The 20,756-nt window shown below is 36.0% G+C and overlaps 1 protein-coding gene and 1 non-coding gene across 42 annotated transcripts; both read left to right on the forward strand.

Annotated features, from left to right (window-relative positions):
• The first annotated feature begins 5,114 nt into the window (after positions 1–5,114).
• Positions 5,115–5,187, forward strand: TRNAF-GAA. The gene has a single exon. It is a non-coding gene; the product is annotated as a tRNA-Phe (tRNA).
• A 1,312-nt stretch (positions 5,188–6,499) lies between these two features.
• Positions 6,500–12,448, forward strand: LOC110890224 (60S ribosomal protein L6, mitochondrial-like). 41 transcript variants are annotated; one of them, XR_004871244.1, is made up of 16 exons: positions 6,525–6,662; positions 6,763–6,854; positions 6,952–7,183; positions 7,957–8,168; positions 8,288–8,404; positions 8,504–8,623; positions 8,737–8,828; positions 8,920–9,042; positions 9,156–9,272; positions 9,342–9,555; positions 9,658–9,964; positions 10,587–10,825; positions 11,038–11,080; positions 11,159–11,258; positions 11,396–12,101; positions 12,179–12,448. XR_004871244.1 is itself a non-coding variant. In XM_035979246.1 (3 exons), the coding sequence occupies exon 1, from the start codon at positions 10,473–10,475 to the stop codon at positions 10,854–10,856; it is 384 nt and encodes a 127-aa protein (XP_035835139.1). In that variant the 5' UTR covers positions 9,971–10,472; the 3' UTR covers positions 10,857–11,258; positions 11,396–12,101; positions 12,179–12,448. The 41 variants fall into 41 exon arrangements, 1 of the variants encoding a protein (XP_035835139.1); XR_004871235.1 differs by lacking the exon at positions 8,504–8,623 and having other exon boundaries at positions 10,587–10,870; positions 11,038–11,100; positions 11,167–11,258; XR_004871233.1 differs by lacking the exon at positions 8,504–8,623 and having other exon boundaries at positions 10,587–10,870.
• Positions 12,449–20,756: the final 8,308 nt, after the last annotated feature.

The raw sequence follows: 20,756 nt of genomic DNA on the forward strand, positions 1-20,756 counted from the left end.
ACTGTTTCTACCAGTGATTTCCATAAATCATTGAGCTCTTCGAACTAAACTTGCCATACACCACTTAATATCTATCAATTCTAGTTCCTCCGGATCGATCTGATCGTAATCCTCTTTCGTCATATCAGGATTTCCGATCCTACCAGCGACCAACCCTTCATATGCTTCCAGAACTGAACCCAATAACGCGATGTGCTGCTTGGCTGCATTTTCGGAGATTTCATTTCCATTCTTGATGTTAATTGCAATGTTACATTGTACTCCTGACACAACTGTTTGTTGATTTGATCCAGTAGAGCTTTGAGGAGTATTTTGATCTGAGACTTTGGCATTCGGCTCGTAGTTGGCAAATGGAGTCGATTGACTTGACTGATAGACATTTGGAGCAACAGATGAAGTGTTGTCTGCACTACTCTTGTAATACAAAGATACATCCTGTGGCATATTCGTTGCATTCATCTTCTTGACTTTCACCAATTCCAACTCATGAGCTTCAATTTTCTCTATGAACTCACTTAAGCTGTAATTCACGAAATCCGAACTGTTTTTCAACATCATCACGTACGTTCCCCATTCCTCATAGGGAAGTGCATCGCACAATTTGTCTATCCACTCTTCATTTGTCTTCTCTATGTCCAACCTTCTCATCTCTAACACCAGATGACAGTACCTCTCGATAAGCTGCTTTGTTGACTCACCCTTAATCCCTGTGAAGATATCAAACTCTTTCTTTAGCAATGTCGTTTTACTTTTAATCATTGACGCGCTGCCTTTGAATTTTTTCTCTAATGCTTGCCATATTGACTGTGAGTTATTTTTGTGCTGTAGTAACACTAAAATATCTTCTTTTATGGCTTGTTGTAAGATGCTGATCATCTTTTTCTCGGCTTTGAATTCGACCTGCTCTGCCTCTGTCAGACTGGCAATTGTCTTTTTTATATTCAACCCGTCTACTGGAGGAACATACTCTCTTTCGATCTTGATCCAACTCTCTAAGTGATTTGCCTGCACCCAATTTTTGAACCTCTCAGACCATCCTGAATATTCATCCAAACTCATCAATTTTGGAGGCTTCTGCATCGTTCCAAGTTCGTTTTCTAAACTGACATTTTGCATGATACTTGCTTGGCTTTGAGTCGCACCCACACCCGAAAACATGTTGTAGAAATCCTGACTTTCCATTTTCAGCTTTATCGGAAAAATCTTTCAAACAGTCTGAATAAGCGATCCAAAGAATGCACTAAGAGCGATCCAGATATGTTGCACAAAGAGCGATCCAGAAAATTTGCTCAAAAAGCGATCCTAGAAACTGTCCAATGAGCGATCCACAGATGACGTATAAGCGGTTCAGAAGACTGTATTTCGAGCGATCCACAGATGACGTATAAGCGGTTCAGAAGACTGTATTTCGAGCGATCCACAGGTGATACAAGAGCGGTTCAGAAGATTGCCAAATGAGCGGTTCAGAAAAGCGATCCAACACCTAAAACAGACATTTGGAGCGATCCAGAACAAAAATTATGAGCGAACCAGCTAAAAATGTACTTATGAGCGGTTCATAAAAGCGAGTCACAGATGACGTCAGAGCGGTCCAAACTTCACAAGTGTTTTTATGTCACTTTTAGGCCATATTTTGATCCGAAACTTTCAAGGGTTTGTTATTACTGTGTTTCACACCTACTGTCCAAATCTCAGTCCATTTCCACCGCTAAATCAGTCCAGATCTACAAAAGTCCGTGAAAACCACTTCGTATCTAGCAACTAACTCGCAACTGGCTCTGATACCAATTGTAGGATCAGTTTTGACCACACTAATGAGTCAATCAGAGCTAGTGCTTACTGAAAATGTGGCGGAAACACATTTTCAGCATGATACGATGATAAAACTGATAGAAATGAGTAGAAAACAGAGAGATCTACATTTTAATCACTTTTACTTCACTTGATAACGATTGCCAAACGGTCAGCAGTTCGACGTACATCACAAGACAACGTTACAAATGAAAGGAGCACAGGGGTATATATAGATATCTGGAACCGCTCATGTGACATGTCCACATGAGCGATCCAGCTTGGGTCGCTTTTGTGGACAACTGTCACAAAAGCGGTCCAGCAACATAACTTTCATACAATTACACTTTTAACCCCTGAGCTATTACAAAATAACCTATCTAGACCATATACGTTAATCTAACTTCACAAAGACGCAGGCTTCAGACATTATGCACCAACAAAAATGGTGTTAAACGAAAATACACAACAAAAAATATAACACACACGACATATAAAATGGTGTTAAACGAAAATACACAATAAAAAAGATAATGCACACAACATATACAACATAAAAGTATGATGCAATGCAAGTATTCAAGAGGGAAAGGCAGGCCTTACAGTAATATCTTAGAAGACATAACATATATAACATTCATCAATTGTGTGGTGATACAAAAAACACCAAAATGAACACAAAATTGAAGCACAAACAGAAACCTAGAGAAATAGACCGACACCGGTTTATCCAATATCTTATAGCTGAATTCAATTCTTTCACATCTCTATTCATCCAACCGGAATATAAACGATGTTAACTTCGGAACATGTACTTCAGTTTATAATCCAATATATTATGCATTTATAGTTTTATTTATTTTATTCCTTTATCTTGTTCTTTAGGCTTGGTTTTTCTCAAGGATCTATGCAACCTCGATTACTTTCCCGGTGTTGAAATTGCTTCCCAAGGACGGATTGTACTTCTCTCAAAATTCACGAGGTTGTGGTTTTACCGGCGACTTTAATTTGGTTTTATATTAAATATAGAGTAAACTAACATTTTGGTCCCTGTGGTTTGGGCACTTTTGCCATTTTAGTCCAAATCTCAAACTTTTTAAATCTGGTGTCCCTGTGGTTTGCATTTTGTTGCCATTTTGGTCCAAAAGTGAAATTTGACCAGAACCCCAAATTAAAACCCTCTGTTTTGTCCTTACCCTCAAGGGTATTTTGGTCATTTTAGAATTATTATAACTAAATATTAATTAAATCTTTTTCTATTTATGATTAAATATAATATTGTCTCTCTCCTCTCTCTCTTTCATAATATCATTTGTCTCTCTCCTCTCTCTCTCTCTCTTAAAGAAAGCTGACTTCTGGTTTTCTTCAATCCTCATCTCTCTCTACATCTCACCTTCTTCATTTCAAGAACTAATAAAGCTGAAACAAACAACTATCTTGATCACTTTTACGGATATTTGATAAATACAATAAGCCGATTAACAACAACATCAATCCGATTACACCGAAACTCTTTCAGATCTTGAATATTCTTTCAGATCTTGAAAATTCTTTCGGTGGCGGTGGTGTTCGAGAGATCTTGAAAATATGCTCACCGGAGTCACAGTAGGAGGAGCAGTCACAGGGGCCATTGGCAGGAGCCATTGGAGGAGCTTCCACAGGAGCTGTCGGAGGAGATGCCACCGGAGCTTTCATCGGAGCTACTGGAACAGTAGAAGGTGACGTAGCCGGCAGCGTTGTTACGACAGTTGACGGTGGATGGCAATTCGCTCGCTGCTCACCCGTCTTCAGTCACTCCGGTATGCCCTTTGTCTCAATCACTGTATTTATACATCAAATACTCAATACAGACAACAAATCTTGTGCAGTTAGGGTTCAATTTGATTTCTGCGTTTGATGTATGTGTGAAACAGATACAAATTAGGGCTAAACAGGATTTCTGTTGTATGTGTGAAAACAGAACGGTTAAAGAGTGGAAAGGGAACCTGCTCCGACTAGGATGATGATCTTAGAGAATCCCATGCCTGCTTGCATTGCCATGGCTGCGATTCAAGATTTGCAGAAACGAACGAATTCGTGTGAAGACGGAGATGATAGAGAGGAGAGAGAGAGAAGAGAGGAGAGATGGGTGGTGGGGATGATGCGGTGGTGGGGGTGGTGGTGGTGGGGATGATGCGGTGGTGGGGGGTGGTGGTGGGGATGATGCGGCGGTGGGGTGGTGGTGGTGGTGTGGGAACTCTGAAGAAGATGATTTATGTTGAGAGAGAGAGATAGATGTCTAATGAGGTTGAAGATGATGATGATAAGGGGTTTTATTATAATTGAGTTATAATAAAGAGATAATAAATTTAAAATGACCAAAATGCCCCTGAGGGTAAAGACAAAATAGCATGTGATTGCTGGAAAATCTGGTCAAATTTGAAATTTGGACTAAAATGGCAACAAAATGCAAACCACAGGGACCCAGATGTAATAAGTTTGAGATTTGGACTAAAGTGGCAAAACTGGCCAAACCACAGGGACCAAAATGGCAGTTTACTCTTAAATATATATTATTTTATAGTAATTACTAAAATACCATTGCTTTTCACTTAGTTTTAGCCAGCGTTAGTTTTAATACGCAACAATATTACAAAAATAAACATAAAGCCATAACCTATTACTTAAAAACCCTAGTACCCAAACATGTTACTTTTGAAAAACCAAATAGAGTAACTGCGTAATTAACTCTATCTTTTAAGAACAAAACGATGCAAACTCTATAACATGATTTGGTGTTGTCACGAAACTAATCATTAACTTACAAGTTTCAAGTTATTAATCATTATTTGTTGGTATGATCTTGATTCAAACTGCAAGTAGCTGCTCCACATTCATTGGAACCATGAGCTGTTGTGATCCACTATATAAGACTTCAATCCTTGTAGCATCATCTTCAGACTATCATTATACTTGGTCGACCAATAATTTAGTTCAACGTTGCATTCACTGGCTCGGTTTGCCTTTCTTTGAGAGGAGAAACAACCAATCGTTGGAGCTCCACTCACTACCAATTTCCGCGCACCCAGTCCAGACAACGTCTGCATTTCTTTCAAAACTCAATCATTTAAGTCATTCAAATATAACAAGCTTCTTAGTTAACAAAAGTTGTACCTTGAGGAACCCTTTGAAGGTGGACAACATCCGATCAACGTATTGTTGTGGGCTGTACTGTCCAATTTGTCATGGACCATCGTGAAGTAGTCCAGTTGTTGTGCTAAAGAAATTGATTGTTTTTTCATTGACATTTATAAAACATCAAATTAGTTAAGTCTAATAAGCTAGCGGGGATAGCTCAGTTGGGAGAGCGTCATATTGAAGATCTGAAGGTCACGTGTTCGATCCACGTTCACCGCATTCTTTTTAAGTTTTAGTTTTTTAAAATTTAGTTTATAGGGTAATTGGTATCCACTTTTACAGTTGGGATAACTCAGGTTGCACAGATCAGGTGCCGTGGGTAAATGGTAACAAGTTTGGGTTAAGTACATTAAATCTTTATAGTTTTATTAATAATAACAAATTTCAATAATAATACTAATAATAAATAATAACAAACATTAGGATAAATAATAAATAAACACTAAATTAAGTTACAAAATGGGTTTTAAGATTAAATAACAACAACAACAATAATAACAAACATTAGAATCATGGTTGTAAAACAAGGTTTCCAAGGCCGAGTACTCCCCTAGTAGTCGCTATAAAGTAGGCTGCCGAGGCGACTTTCTCTAACTCCGCCTTAAGTGTACTCCAAAGAAGCTTTGCTTATTACCACTGGGCTACAACCCAAGTGGCAAATAATTGAGCATTTATGACCGTTCAATAGCTTTGGACCAAATTGACCATAAGGTTTTCTCATTAACCATAACTAAAGATTAATGACCCTAGTTGACTATCAATCAATCACAATGATAACCGTAAACAAAGATTATTGAACATCTACGACCTTATTTTACCATCTTTGGCTCAAATTGACCCTAAAGTATCATCTATGGACCTAATTGAACATCATTCACCGTAGTTAACCACAACCACCCTTATTGACATTAATTTTTAATGTTTTCATATTTTTGAGATCAATTTGCGGCCACAGTTTTTTATTTTTAGTTCACATATCTGTGATCACTATTTACAATTTATTTTTAATTAATTTAACTTGAATTCATGGCTCCGGTTTGGATCATCTCGAGATATCTTCCGAAAGCTCGTTTAAAATCTTGTTGATTTTTGTATCACATAAAAAGCATTTTTCCTTTATTTATAACTAGGTTATAACCCCGTGTATTACACGGGTTAAGTAAATAAAAAATCAAATAGTTAATCTATCTATACTTTCTATAAAAGGAGAAACCCAAGTGACATAAGAAAAGTTGATGTGTCAGCTAGAGAGCATGTGCAACAAGGCTTTTCTTATGTGAGCAACAATGAGGTGGAAGCCAAAGAGAGAGTATGGTGACATCATAAATTCAAACCACTGCCCCACTTTAAAATTAAAAGGTGACCCACATTCACCTTTTCAAAGGTCTGCCCAAGATGTTCATACAAAACAATCACTGATATTCGAACCACTGATATTTCATTCAAATGGAAGGGTAATTGAAACCTTTGATGTTTATTCAAAATTCAAATCTAATCAGATTCAAAATTCAAAATCTTGGCTCGAGATTTAAAATTCAAACCATATCCATGTAAGTTCTCTCTGCTCTCTCTCTTCGATGAAGGAATACGAAATATAGTTCTCTCTACTCTCTCTCTTCGATGAAGGAATACGAAGCATCAGAAGCTGCCATATGAGAGACTAAATGAGAGAGAAACCCTGTGTTATGTATTAGGTTTATAACAAATCCCCAAATTAGGGTTCCAAGTTTCTCAGAAAATCTGTTCAATTACCTTCATATCTCTCTTCTAATCATTTAATTTTTATATTTGCAGAACAAGGCACGTTAAAGAAGAAACAAAACAACCATAATCAGACATATCAGACTTCTTATTGACAAAAATGTTCGAATTTCTTTGCACAAAAGGTATGTAACTCATCCCCAATCATTCAATCGATAACCTATTTCTATTTCTATTTCTTTCTGGCTTTCATACGATCTTAGGGTTTGTAATTTGTGTTAGGATTCTGTTTTGTATAACTTCGTTTGGATCTTACATCTTATGAGTTACGAGAGTTCGTTTGGTTTAGTTTGTGTTTGATTTCTAAACGTCCAAACACAAATTCAAAAAAATACGCGGAGAAATTGCGGGTGGTAATCAACAATCCGGAAGCCTAAAAGTCGACGAGTCTGACTTACCATTGAAAAAATTGGATAAATTTAATGATTATCTGCAAGAACTTCAGAAAGAGAAGGTACAATTTGACCTAAATCTTTTAGCAGCCAGTTAGTTAAAGCATAATTTACATCTGATTGGACGATTTTTTTTGGTGAAAGCATAATGGCATGCCTTATAGCGTGAGCAGGGTTTTAAACTGTCATAGTCAGTGTAGAACATTTGAGACGATAACATATCTGTATTGACGAAATGTGGTTATCTGATATCATGTGTGTAATATGTTTGTGTGAAAGTTGAATGTAGTAGTGAAATCTGTGTAATAATCATGGGAAGGCAGTTACTGATAGCTAACTAAGAATGCCGAATTTTGATAGTGGAGTTGAGGCATTAGGGGAATTGATTATAGCACTAGGGCAGTGATTATAGCACTAGGGCAGTTACTGATAGCTAACTAATTATGCCGAATTTAACAAATTTTAACAAAATTAAACAACAAGAACCCTAAATTTAACCCTAAACATAAACAATCGAAGATAAATTCATACAAAAAACAGTCAATTTACATCTGATTGGACGAAATTAGATAACTTTCAGCAAAATAAGTACTTACAGAAGAGTAAACAGAAGATCTGGGCTGCCGATTGAGATTTGAGGCGTTCGATTATCACAAAGATGATAAGATCTGTGGTTTTATGGAGTGTGTATATGATTGTATGTGTATGGGGGGTGAAACTGGGATTAAAAGGGGGATTTGCATGTAATTTGTGACCTTTTTTAAACTGAAATGCCGAATAATCTTAACTATATTTTGATTCGTAGTAGCCAAAAGATCTGACCTTTATTCCATAGTTTGATTTGCAGCAGCTAAAAATTTGTATCATAGCAACTTATTAGTAATGTTGAATGCCAACTTTGTAGCAGCCAATGATTTTGTAGCAGCATATTTCAAATCCAATCGTGTATCTACTCACTATATCTCTCTCAAATCCAACCATGTTTCCACAGGCCTCCACCACCGACGCCACAGAGCCTCCGGCCGCCGCTATGAATTCCGACAACAGGTCAGTAATTACTTCCATCATCCGCATTCCAAAAAACCAGACATCAGGTCAGTTTTCATTCATTTTCGTTGAAAATAACAATAAAATTTGATTAATTCGTTAATAATTTGTGATTTTAGGCTTTCGGTGAAGAAGAGAGAGGCTCCGAAGCAGAAGAAAGCGCCGGTGAAGAAAGCGAAGGAGGCGAAGGATCCGAACAAAGTGAAACGGCCTACGAGTGCGTTCTTCGTGTTCATGTATGTTGCGTTAATCTACGTTTTCTGTCCGTTCTATATATAATTTTGTGTTGTTGTTACGAGTAGCTTCATTGTTACATAAAGTTAACGAATTTAAAGTAATTATAAACTTTTCGTATGAGGCCTGCAAGAGAAGGTGATATACCTGTTAGGGTTAAAAATTCATATAACCCTAATGCTCCTGGTACCTTAATAACCAAATCAAGAGATATGAGTAAGGTTAGTAACACTATACTTCAGAAAAAAAAAAAATTAAAAATCTAGCTGCTAAATGCTAATTAGTAATTAGATCTTCATATGACTGATATAATGTCCGTTTATCTCATTTTCAGGCAGTACTAACTAGCATTGTTTGAAACGTAATGTAACCATGTTAGACATCGTTAGCACTCGCATGCTCGGTCAATGTGGATTTCTTGCCAAGGTAAAACGACTTCATATTTAACGACATAACGTCTACTCTTTTTGTGTGGTGCACCGACAGTTTTCAAATCTGCAATTTGTACATCATTCAGGTTTTTTCAATATTCGAGGATTTGGGTATATCGGTGGATGTTGTCGCTACGAGTGAAGTTAGCATTTCGTTAACTTTAGATCCTTCGAAGCTTTGGAGCAGGGAGTTGATTCAGCAGGCAAGCGTATGATATCACTCTCAGTTTTATTACCATAAAAAATAATCTGAGTTTAAGTTAGAAGTTAAGCTGATAAATGCATACCATTTCTATATGTAAACGTTCAACTGTTTGTGCAGGAACTTGATCATGTTGTAGAAGAGCTTGAAAAAATCGCTAAAGTGAATCTTCTTCAACACAGATCGATTATTTCGCTGATCGGGAATGTTCAGAGGTCATCACTTGTATTAGAGAAGGTATGCTTTGTTTTGAGTCTTTAATTGTATTGCGGTTTTTGAAACTGAGTTTTTTTTATGTTAATTTAGGCGTTCGATGTTCTTCGTGAGAATGGAGTGAATGTTTAGATGATATCGCAAGGAGCATCAAAGGTGAATATATCACTTATAGTAAATGATGATGAAGCGGAAAGATGTGTGAGAGCTCTGCATTCGGCATAGATTGAGATGCCTAGATTGAGATGGACTCCAAAACTTCATCACGCGTTTGTTCGTGTTGTGAAACGACTCGGTGGTCAAGAAAGTAAGAATATCAGTTAAATCTTTCTTAAAATTCAAGTTAATTTTTGTTTTATTTAATCTTGTAAATGATCTTTCTTAATTGATTTACCATGTATCTGTGTAGGAGCAACCCCTTTGAAGGAGTTGGATGAGATGAACAAACGTTTGAAGGAGATGGAGGAAGAAGCTGCCGCTCTTCGCGAGATGCAAGCCAAAGTTGAGAAAGAAATGGGTGTTCAAGCTCTACTTACTTTTTCTCCATTATTTTTATTTTTATTGTTATCTGATCTGTGTGATTTGCACTAAGTTTGCAGATGGTGGTCATAACGATGGAGATGTCGATGAGTATATTTTTATGGAAGCTTTTATCTGACCCGGAGGCCTATCAACAATTCTTGCTATCAATTGATCCTGTGAGAACTCAGAACAATGTAAGCACTAAATTATTTTTCACATACAATAAAACAGCGGTTGAGACCACTGTTCGGTTAAAACATCGGTTGAGACGACTGTTCGGCTAAAACAGCGGTTGAGACCACTGTTCAGTTAAAACAGCGGTTGAGACCACTGTTCGGTTAAAACAGCGGTTGAGACCACTGTTCGGTTAAAACAGCGGTTGAGACCACTGTTCGGTTAAAACAGTGGTTGAGACCACTTCATCTTGCACCAAAGTGCTTTTCAAATGGTCAATTTGATTTTACCTTTGGGTTTCATCAGTTTGTGGAGATTGAACGACATTTATCCTAAGCGTTTCTTAAATCATCTTGGCTTGTTTGATCTAAAACTGTAAAAGGTTATTGCCAGTATTGAGCTAACAGATTGTTTAAATTGCTTGTAACCACTTTGAGATTCAGAATCCCTTTTTGATTATCACAAACTATAGTGTTGTCCTTTCAGTTCTTTGTTTGAACAATTCTTACTTCTGTAACAAAAATAAATATGCATACAAGTTTATTAACCGTTTTACCTTTTCGGTTTTCCAATGCAATTCTAAATCCATATGATTCTGATTTAGCTATAGAAACACCTCAAATGGAAGCTCTGTTCTTTCAGTTTTTGAAGATAGTTGGAGTTGGTTTCACAGCAAGAGCTGAATTCCAAGGGCGGCTTTTGTTTCTAAAATTGAGTTACAGTCATGAGGTTCAATTGACCATTCCTCTTGTTGTTAAAGTATTTTGTTTCAAACCAAATATTGTGTGCTTCACTGGAATAGACAACCAAAGGGTGCACCAGTTTGCTGCTGGCGTTCGTAGCTGTAAGCCCCCTGAAGTTTATAAAGGCAAAGGTATCATGTATGTTGACCAAGTCATAAAGAAGAAATAAGGAAAGAAATCAAAGTAGGTTGCTGTTTTAATTAATCATACTGTAATGTTCTTGGACCAATTATTGAATAATGATGATTTGATCCAGTAAAATCATACAATCATTACTTGCCCCTAGCTTGGTAAGTGTTGTTGATTTTGTTTTAATCAGTTGTTAATAGAAATCGATTATTATTGTGCAGGCACACATGTGCAGCTAGTACCAATTTGTGCTCTAAAACCCTGGTGAACTAGAATTATTTTCTGTATGTCGATATTAAATCTTTCTTAAAATTCAAGTTAATTTTTGTCTTAAAATTCAAGAATATCAGAAACCGATTATCACCTCATTTTGGGACATTCTTGCATTTGCATTGCTCTGTGTCATCTGCTATATGTGGACACCATCATAGAGTTCTCAAAGGTAAAGTAGAATTATTTTCTGTATGTCGATAAACGTAGCGAGTTATCTGAATCAGGTCAACTAGGGTTGTATTGCCAAACAGTAACATATAGAGTAAAAGGTAGCTAAATATGACATTGGTTGAATTTGTTAAACAGGTCGAAAGTCATTAAGATGTGTTCAAATGCTTTGAAACATATATGCATATTCATAAGAGAAAGGTGAAGATTCTGATGAAGAAACCAAAGCACTTAACAGTGGATCCCCCAAAGGTGACATCAGCTAGAGAAAAACGGTCATAGAGGGTTAACAGAGAATGTGGATTACCATGCTTTGATTGGCTTGAGACGCGGTTGTTCACGATCCGAGTTGGAGCGAGCGCATTTGTTGATTATGCTACGTCACAAACCGGATAAATCGATAACCTTCATTGATCGGTGCGAACTCACTGGTGAAGTTGATGTGCATTCGATTAGAGAGCGGGCAAAGATGTCTGGTATATTGTTATACAGATTGATTCAAAGAGGTTACACCAATGTTTTGCGCATGATTCCAGAGGATGAAGTTGCTGAAAAAGAGAGGAAGAAAGCTTCTGCAGCTTTACAACAAGAAATGCAGTTGCTACATCAAGAGCACATTAAAACCGTGACCAAAATGGACGATCAGGATTGCGAAAACAAGCTGAAGATTGTTTTTAATTCCCTACGGGATTGACAGTAAAGAAGCTGAAGATGTTTTGGCGCAAGCTGAAGATTGTTTTTAATTCCCATTTTATTAAATCGTGTGACTGATTTCATACATGTTGATCGTGTGATTGATTTTATCACAGGATATGATAAAGCAATTCGAGAATGATGGATTCAAGTCGGTCATTACCCTTTTATACTTGTCTAATCTTCTTTTGATTTGATCTCATTTTATTTTTTCATTTCTTGATTCAGTTGACGAGCTACTCAAGAACACATTCGAGGTTTGTGCTGCTGGATCTGCTGTTTATGTTTCAAGATTGACCCACTTTTTGAATCGGAAGTCAACATTTAAGTTGTAATCCAGTCTGAAGTTTACTTTAGTATTTGTTGTGAAGGCAACTTGGATTTTAGTAATCTAAATTATTATTATGTCAATTTAACCAGGGCAGTGGTTGCCCAGGCACACATATTCGTTATAGATTCACACTGATTATAATAATATAAGCCAACTGGGGAAATGTATCTTCTGTGTTAACTGTAACTCCATGATGAATATGTTTGTGGTTGACAACAAACTTATGATATCCCCAGTCTATAAGGTCAAGTCAAGTTTTGCCAAATTTAATTTTTTTCTACTTTTATTGCCTTTGAGTCCCGGGTCTGAAACCAACTTTGATCGTGCGATGTTATCATACAAGTTGATCGTGTGATTGATTTTATAGTTGCGATGTTATCATACAAGTTGATCGTGCGATGTTATCATACAAGTTGATCGTGCGATGTTATCTTTGCTAAAAGCGACCCGTGTTTGCACACGGGTCTTACCGCTATCTATACTTTCTATAAAAGGAGAAATCCAAGTGACATAAGAAAAGCTGATGTGTCAGCAGGAGAGGGTGTCCAACAATGCTTTTCTTATCTTATTATTACATCATAAAGCCTAATATTAAAAGACTTTAAAATTCAAAGTTGGCCCACATCAAACCACTGCCTTGGTCTGCTTTATACTCAAAGGTCTGCCCTGATCGTTTATATTAAAGTACTGATGTTAATTGAAAATTCAAAAAACCTCTTCTCACGTTCAAAATTCAAAATTCTGGCTCCATATTCAAAATTCAAAATTCAAACCATATACATTCTAATTCTAATCCTATAAATAAGATATAATTATCTGGCTCCTTCAAATCTCTCTCGCTCATATCTACATATGAATTTGGCTCCACATTCAAATTTCAATTTATCTCTCTACTTTATATTTGCGATCATATCTCTCTTACTCAAATGCATAGCTCTCATGATTGAGCCGGTTAATCTTCAGATACAGTTCTTTGTTCCAGTGTCATTGTTCCAGTATCATTGTTCCAACATCGTTGTTTCATGGTAGCTCTGTTTCACACACTCGCCTTTGACCTTGGCTTTGCGGGTTATTTTAGGTTTGTGGATTCTTTTAAACTGTTGATTATGTTGATAATATTTATTTTAAGGTGTTGATATATTTCAGCTTTTTTTTTTTCCGAGCGAGCAATGGGAAGTTCTTCTGTACTATTTTTGAAGTCTGAAGTGCAGAAAGTGGAGTACTTCTTTATGATAAATGAAGAACTTAATGGTAATTATGAGAATCTGTTTTTTTTTCTAATTTTTTTGTTCTTTTGGTTTATTGATATTTAACATTTTACTACGATTATGATATCCTTCTTTTACATGAGGATAGGGCTACTATTCAAGAACTGAGGAGCTGAAGAGGTGTTTTGGTGATGTCTTTCTGCACTTCGGAATTCAAAAACAGTGCAGAAGCTTTTCATCATGTTTTACTACCATTGTATCCTTCTTTTACATCGGAGTTGAAGAAATATACAAGTTAAAAATGTCATCATATCCTTCTGTAGGTCTCTTATGATTTAAAGTATTGCTTTTTCAAGGAAGTTGAGGATCAAGTATATGAGGATAGGACTACTGTTCAAGAGCTGAAGATCTCTGGAATTTCGTTTTTCAGTTCTTAATATAATTGTTGATCTTTGTAGAGCATTTTATTTTTACTGATTTGAGCATCAACAGTTGTTAGTGTTGATATCTGCTATTGTAAATGTTGAGTTGCTATTGTTGCTAGCATCTGTTTAACAAAAGATTTATCCACTGTTTAAAGGTATTGTCTGTTCTCATAATTCCTGTTTTTTGTAACGACTGTTGAGTTGCTACTGTTGGCGACATCTGTTATTCTCATTAGCGGTTTCTCATCTCATAAAATGTTGTTTTTTGTAACGACTGTTGAGTTGCTACTGGTGCGAACATCTGTTATTCCAAATAGCAGTTTCCAAAGAATTGTCAATGATTAACTTTATAGAAGTTCTGAACATCTGCTATTGCTCAGCTTCTTTAAATGAAGACGTTTTTACCGCTGTTGATTTACCACTGCTCAACAGTGCTGAACAGCTGTTATTGGTCAACTGTTATTGCATCTCACAGTTGCTACTCGCGCGAACAGATGTTATTCCCAACAGTAGTTTCCAAAGAATTTTCAATGATTAACACAATAGAATTCTGAACATCTGTTATTGCTCAACGTCTTTAAATGACGAGGTTTTTTTACCGCTGTTGATTTACCACTGCTCAACAGTTTTGAACATCTGTTATTGTTCAGCTGTTGATTTACCATTGTTTGCCATGTAGATTATTGTTGGTCTTTAAATGAAGATATTTTTTTTTTATATTTCTTTATTGCAGAGGTTTAAAATTTGTCCTTTCAGTTTCTTGATATTTAATTTTATAGTTTTCACATGAAAATTTATTTTTTAAATGTTTTGCGTTAAATGGCTGCTGATATTAATATCAATTTATTTGTTTATATTAAAAGTCTGTTGAAAGGACTGCTAAGTTACTATTGTTGTATAAGATCTGTTGTTGCCCAACAGTGGTTTCCAAATATTGCTAAAGGGTATTGTCTATTCTCTTAACATCTGTTGTTGGCCAACAGTGGTTTTTGCAACAACTGTCAACCATTATCAGAGCAGAGGTTGTGACGTGGACAAATGTTAGCCATCAGATCTTTCTAACTTCTGACACGTCAACATTCACCTTTTCACTTTATAAACCACTGTTTCATCCCCAAACAGAGGTTTTACTTTCGTCTGGAGTTTAAAATTCAGCAGTAAGGTTTCCACCTTCTTCTTCAACACTTCTTCATCAACCTCTCGCAACTTTCAATTCCGATCATGACTTTGGTGATGAAAAAATCGCATAACTACGTTGCTATTTTTGAGAAAACCGAGAACAATGCTCTATATCATTCGATGATTGATATTCTTACATCATCAAAATATAAGGTCATTCTTACCGCCGACGCACCCATTAAAGAGGGAAAAATTGCTGCTATTAAAAAGGGCAAAACTGCTGTTATTAAAAAGGGGAAAGCTGCTGCTATTGAAAAGGCGAAAACTGCTGGTTTTCTTATGTTTCCTAGACTATTAAGCTACTTCCTGCAAAAACATGTTTCTCAAAAATCTTTTGAAAAAGGTGAAGCTATTAAAATGAATAGTCTAACTTTTACTCGCCTTATGGCTAAAGAGTCAGATGTTTTCAAAACTGAAGCAAAGGGGAATGAGGAAATTTTAGATGAGTCTACAACTGCTCCTCAAACGTCTGTTGTTGAGCCCACTGCTCTTGGTGATCACAGCACTACAACCATTGTTGTGAAACCCCCACCAACAAAACCCAAAAAGACCAAAACAAAATCCAAAAAGCCCACCGAAACCAGCAAAACGGGTCTTCTGGAAGATGAGATCCCAGAGGTTAACCCCGTGACAACACAGATGTCACTACAAACCACTGTTGCTACTTCCTCACAACATGTGGAAAGATCTCAACCCATAAACCAAACTCCTCATGATTCCTCACAAAAGGAACATGTTGTATTCACAGGGACACCACAATATGATGTCATACCCTCATATGAGAGTATACTTAAAAGCCCTTCTCCCGCGGCAATGTCTCTTTCGACAGCAATCCCTTCATCTTCCATTCCACCCAAGTTTGAAACACTGCTTCAAGCTATTGACATTCAGAGTGATAACAATCCCTCTCACAAACACTTTACTGAGAGTTTAACTTCAACAATAGCTATGTCTGAACCTTTTCAATTACCTAACCCAGAAATAGTTAAGGAGGCTACACCTCTTGAATTTCAGCAAATTCTTGATGGTATTTCAAGTGGAGCAGCTACTACAAATGTCAAATCCACTGATTTACATTTGGACAATAGTTTCATCAGTCAGACTCCCTTGAAGGCAACCACTGCTGTGTCTATCAAGGTATCCACTGGTGAGTTCAAGTTAACCACGGGTGAGATCACTAAGGTAACTACTGATGCAGAGGGAAGTCCCCAGAACCAAGAACAAGGGGCATCTGCTAATGAAAATTTGGAGATACCTCCTCTTTCAAAAGCAGATACAACCACCTCTGTTGGGAATTCGGATGATCCTATTAAGTTAGGTGATGGATTAAAATACCAGGATTTGACGGACATGATATCTAACTTGGAAACAACTGCTGCTGATATGAAAGATCAATTGAAGCAGTTGGTGGATGCTTTCAAAAGTCGACCTTCTCATCAGCAGTTATGCCAAGAGCTTTGGAATTCAGTACAATCCATTCTTGCAGCTCAAAGGGAACTAGCTAAGATTCAACTTAATTCCCACATGAAGCTAAGTAGGGTTATGGTTGAAGCAAGATACAAAGACACACAGGCTAACATCAAGGGCATAAAAGAATGCATTGTAAAGTTAACTGGTACTACCCCTACACCTGTGTTTGAAAAAGAAGATGAAGATGATGCCGATAAGAGGGAAAAGGATTCCATGAAAAACTTTGGCAAACCAACACCAAGGAATCAGCCAAAACAAAATCCAAAGGCTGCCAAGCAAACTTCTGCAAAATCTCCAAAAAAAATCTGATACTGGTAAGAAAAATGGAATTGATGATTCCGTTAACAAACAGACAGATAAGGAGATTGAATGAAAATAGAAGAGGAAGCATACAAAAGAGGAAGATGAAGTGCTCAACATTGGAACTTCAAATAGTAGAAAATCACAGAAAGATAACGAATCACCACCAGAAAAACCAACCACTGCTGCGAAACTCAAAACCACTGCTGAACCTAAGAAGTCAAATTTTGATACACCTAAAACAAAACTCTCACCACAAAAACCACCTGTCAAAAAGCAGAATACAAAATCCTCATCACCACTGCCAACCTCGACTGAAACAATTGCTGATGCAACAAATGTTTCAGCATATCTTAAGACAACAGCGGTTGAGACACCAGTTGTTTCAACTGTTGTTAGTCAATCCACTGATTCTACCCAATTTCAATTTCCACCACAATCAACCCTTACAGTCATGGCACCTTTTTCTTCCCTAACTCCTCCTTCTCCAAAATCTGTTTAAACAAGAAAGAGAAAATTCATGGTGTATGAAGAAGAGAAGGAAGATATACCCACACCAATTCCGTTATCAGCTACCCCGTTCATTCAAAGTTCATTCAAAGTTCACCTAAACCATTCGTCCCACCTTCATCAACAAAGATCAACCCATTGGCAGTAACTATCCCTCTGGAACTGCTTGCAGTTCAAGATGAAATGACTCAATTTTACACAGAGGATGATCCATTGAAAAGAACCTTCCCATCTCTTCAGGGATTTGAAACTCCAAAGAATATTTATGAATATCTGAAGCTAAAGGGCAAGCAAGCAGAAGATAAGGCAAATGAAAAGGGCTAGGAGACATTAATTTATCAGCTCGCATGCAACATTGGCTTGGTGAAGTCAAGAAGCTGGAAGATTTTGCTAGAGACCTGAGTAAGAATATGTCAAATCTGTCACCAAATGCTGAGCTAGAAAAGACATTAAGAAATGAGTTCTTGAACACTATCATGGAAACCAAGCCCTACGAAGCCTACAGATCTGATTTCAAAGACTGGCCCCCTGAGGCTCTTAATGAGGAAGTTAATAGAATTGAAAAGATGAATAAAGATCATCAAATGCCAAAATCTGCTCCCAACTGGAAACAATACAAAAAGGTTGAAGTGGATGAAGTGTTGAAGTATAAGAGAATGAAGGTAGAACTTGTAGCAGCTAAGGTTGGGACTGCTAGACATATTGGAAAATGGACTAAGCAGTCTATTGATCTAGCTTACAGTAGGTTAGAAGAGCAAAGAAAGACAGATCCATCCCTTCCTAAAAAGCCAGTATACAAAGATGAAACGACTGTTATACCTCGGCAGACCGTTACATCTAAAAAGTTGTTCTCATCAGCAGATGTATCCATTGCTGCTTTGAACCAAAGAAAAAGACAACAACTGATGGATGAGGAAGATGAAAATAGGTATGTTGAGCACAAAAAAGAGTCTATCAAAAATCAGTTACGATATGGATTGGATGATGCTTCATTGAAATTACAAGCTCAAGTTGCTCAAACACTTCAGAAGTTGGCAAGCAGGCCTCAATCGCCAAACTCCTCTCAAATAAAACTTCTCCCAAGAAACCCATCAGACCCAAAAATACTAAAGTGGAAGTCTGACAAACAGACCCATGAATTGACTTTGATGAAGTCTGATGGTAGTGTTGAAAAGATATCAAGGGAGAATGCACTTGGTCTGAATCCAGTTGACCTCCAAGATCTTTTTAACCTTTAGCTTGATAGGGATGAAGATGATACTGATTCTTTGAATTTTAAGCTCCAATTCAAAGGGCAAATCCGGGAAATGTTGATGAGAGAATAAAGAAAAGTTGATTTCTAAAATCTGCTGATTCCTTGATTTAGTTTTGCTGAAAGTTGTTGAGGCAGGTGATTGTGTTTTTGTAGTTAACGTTTGTTGAACTTTAAGTTGTATTTAAATTATATGAAATACGTATGTCTATAAGCAGTTTATATTGTCTTTTTGGGTAAACAGTTAAATTGTATGTAACTAATATATTAACCGATAATCTATGTTTATAGTTGTCTTTTAGCTATAATAGATAACACGTTTTGGTACAATATCTATGCACGTATCCATATGTTCTATTAATATGTGTTATGCATGCTTGTCTAAGAAACGACTCGTGTTTGCAGCTCTCATTTTTAATGAGAGTACTAAATTCGTTGTTATTCTCTTAACATTTGTTTACCAACCTTTGTAATTTTTGTTGACCGACCTTTTTAACATACGTTGACTAACATGCATATCTGTTTACTATCTATCCATCTGGTAAGCTCTGTTGGAGATAATGGATAATTTTTTTAGTAAAGTCTGTTGGAAAGCAACAGAGGTTTTTAACAGTTAATAGACAACAGTAGTTTGCTATCAAATAATGGAATTGCTGTTGAGTAAACCTATAGACCATTAGTGTATATCAATTTTATAAGTCTGCACTAATTATTTTTTTACTCTCTGTCAATATGGGCTATGCATGGTTTTCTAAGAAACAAATGTTTGTGCTTAAACAGATGTTTGGTCATAAACAGATGTTTCACCTTAAACAGATGTTTTGCCTTAAACAGATGTTTGGCCTTCTATATCTGATATTTGGACTTAAACAGATGTTTGGCCATAAACAGATCTGTGGTGTTAAACCAAACATCTGTTTAAGGTCAAAATCTGTTTGACTATTGGTCAACATCTGATTAACTTTTGGTCAAAATATGTTTTAATTTTGAACAACCTATCATTAATGTAATTTTGTAAAGTAGTTTGCTCTCAACATAATGGAATTATTGTTGAATAAAGCTATTGATCATTAATTTATATCAATTTTGTAAGTCTGTAGTAATTATTTTTTTACTCTCTGTCAATATATGTTATGCATGGTTTTCTAAGAAACGACCCGTGTTGGCACACGGGTCTTACCGCTAGTACTATATAATAAAAGAAACCATTTTTGGGACACTTGTCATCATATTAGACCATGTCTTACGGATAATTATTATTTTACTTTAATCTTTTCTAACTAATTATAGATAATCCTCTACTAAATATTATTTAGTTTAATTATTACTTTTATGTTTATCTATTTACTTTAAATTCAAACTTATTTACCTAAAGTGATATTAGAGTAAATTATGATTTTGGCCCATGTGGTTATATCATTTTTACCCTTTTAGCTCAAAAAGGAAATTTTTAACATCTGAGCCCTCAATGTCTTTTTTTCTAACCATTTTGGACAACAACGTCATTTTTTCTAACCCTTTTTGCCCCTAAAAGTAAATGGATGGGGTTAGTGTTTGGGGCCAAAAGGATTAGAAAAAAAGACGTTGGAGGCTCAGATGTTAAAAAGATTCATTTTTTGATTAAAAGGGTAAAAGTGATATAACCACAGGAGCCAAAATCGTAATTTACTTTTGATATTAACTATATATTTGAACGTTTTGTTTAGTTTGGTATCAAATAGATTTTACGAAACTTAAAATACAATTAACTAATATTATTTATCATTTCTACATTTACAAGTTTTAAATAAATGGTTAAATTTATTGAGACTTCGTTACATTCACAAGTTTTAAATAAAGGGTTAAATTTATTGAGACTTCGTTAACAAATTTTACTACAATGTAATAATCTATTTATATCAATCTAAATATATATATCTATACTATACTATATAATAAAACATTAATGTGTGACACCTATCATTCATTGTAAGCATTTATTTTATGATTTTCTCGGTTCACTTCCAAACTTATCTTATATTAATTAAATAAATAAATAAATAATGAGCTAATATTAAATTTCATCCTACTTTAAATTTTGAATACCATTCTTCTATTTTTCTAATAAGATATTATTCTAAAGATGTATTTT

Source organism: Helianthus annuus, chromosome 11 (genome assembly GCF_002127325.2).
Source record: "Helianthus annuus cultivar XRQ/B chromosome 11, HanXRQr2.0-SUNRISE, whole genome shotgun sequence".
In the NCBI taxonomy this organism is placed as follows: Eukaryota; Viridiplantae; Streptophyta; class Magnoliopsida; order Asterales; family Asteraceae; genus Helianthus; species Helianthus annuus.

Bases quoted from the DNA above. Each gene is read 5' to 3' on its own strand.
- LOC110890224 (XM_035979246.1), top strand. From the start codon at position 10,473: ATGCATACAAGTTTATTAACCGTTTTACCTTTTCGGTTTTCCAATGCA.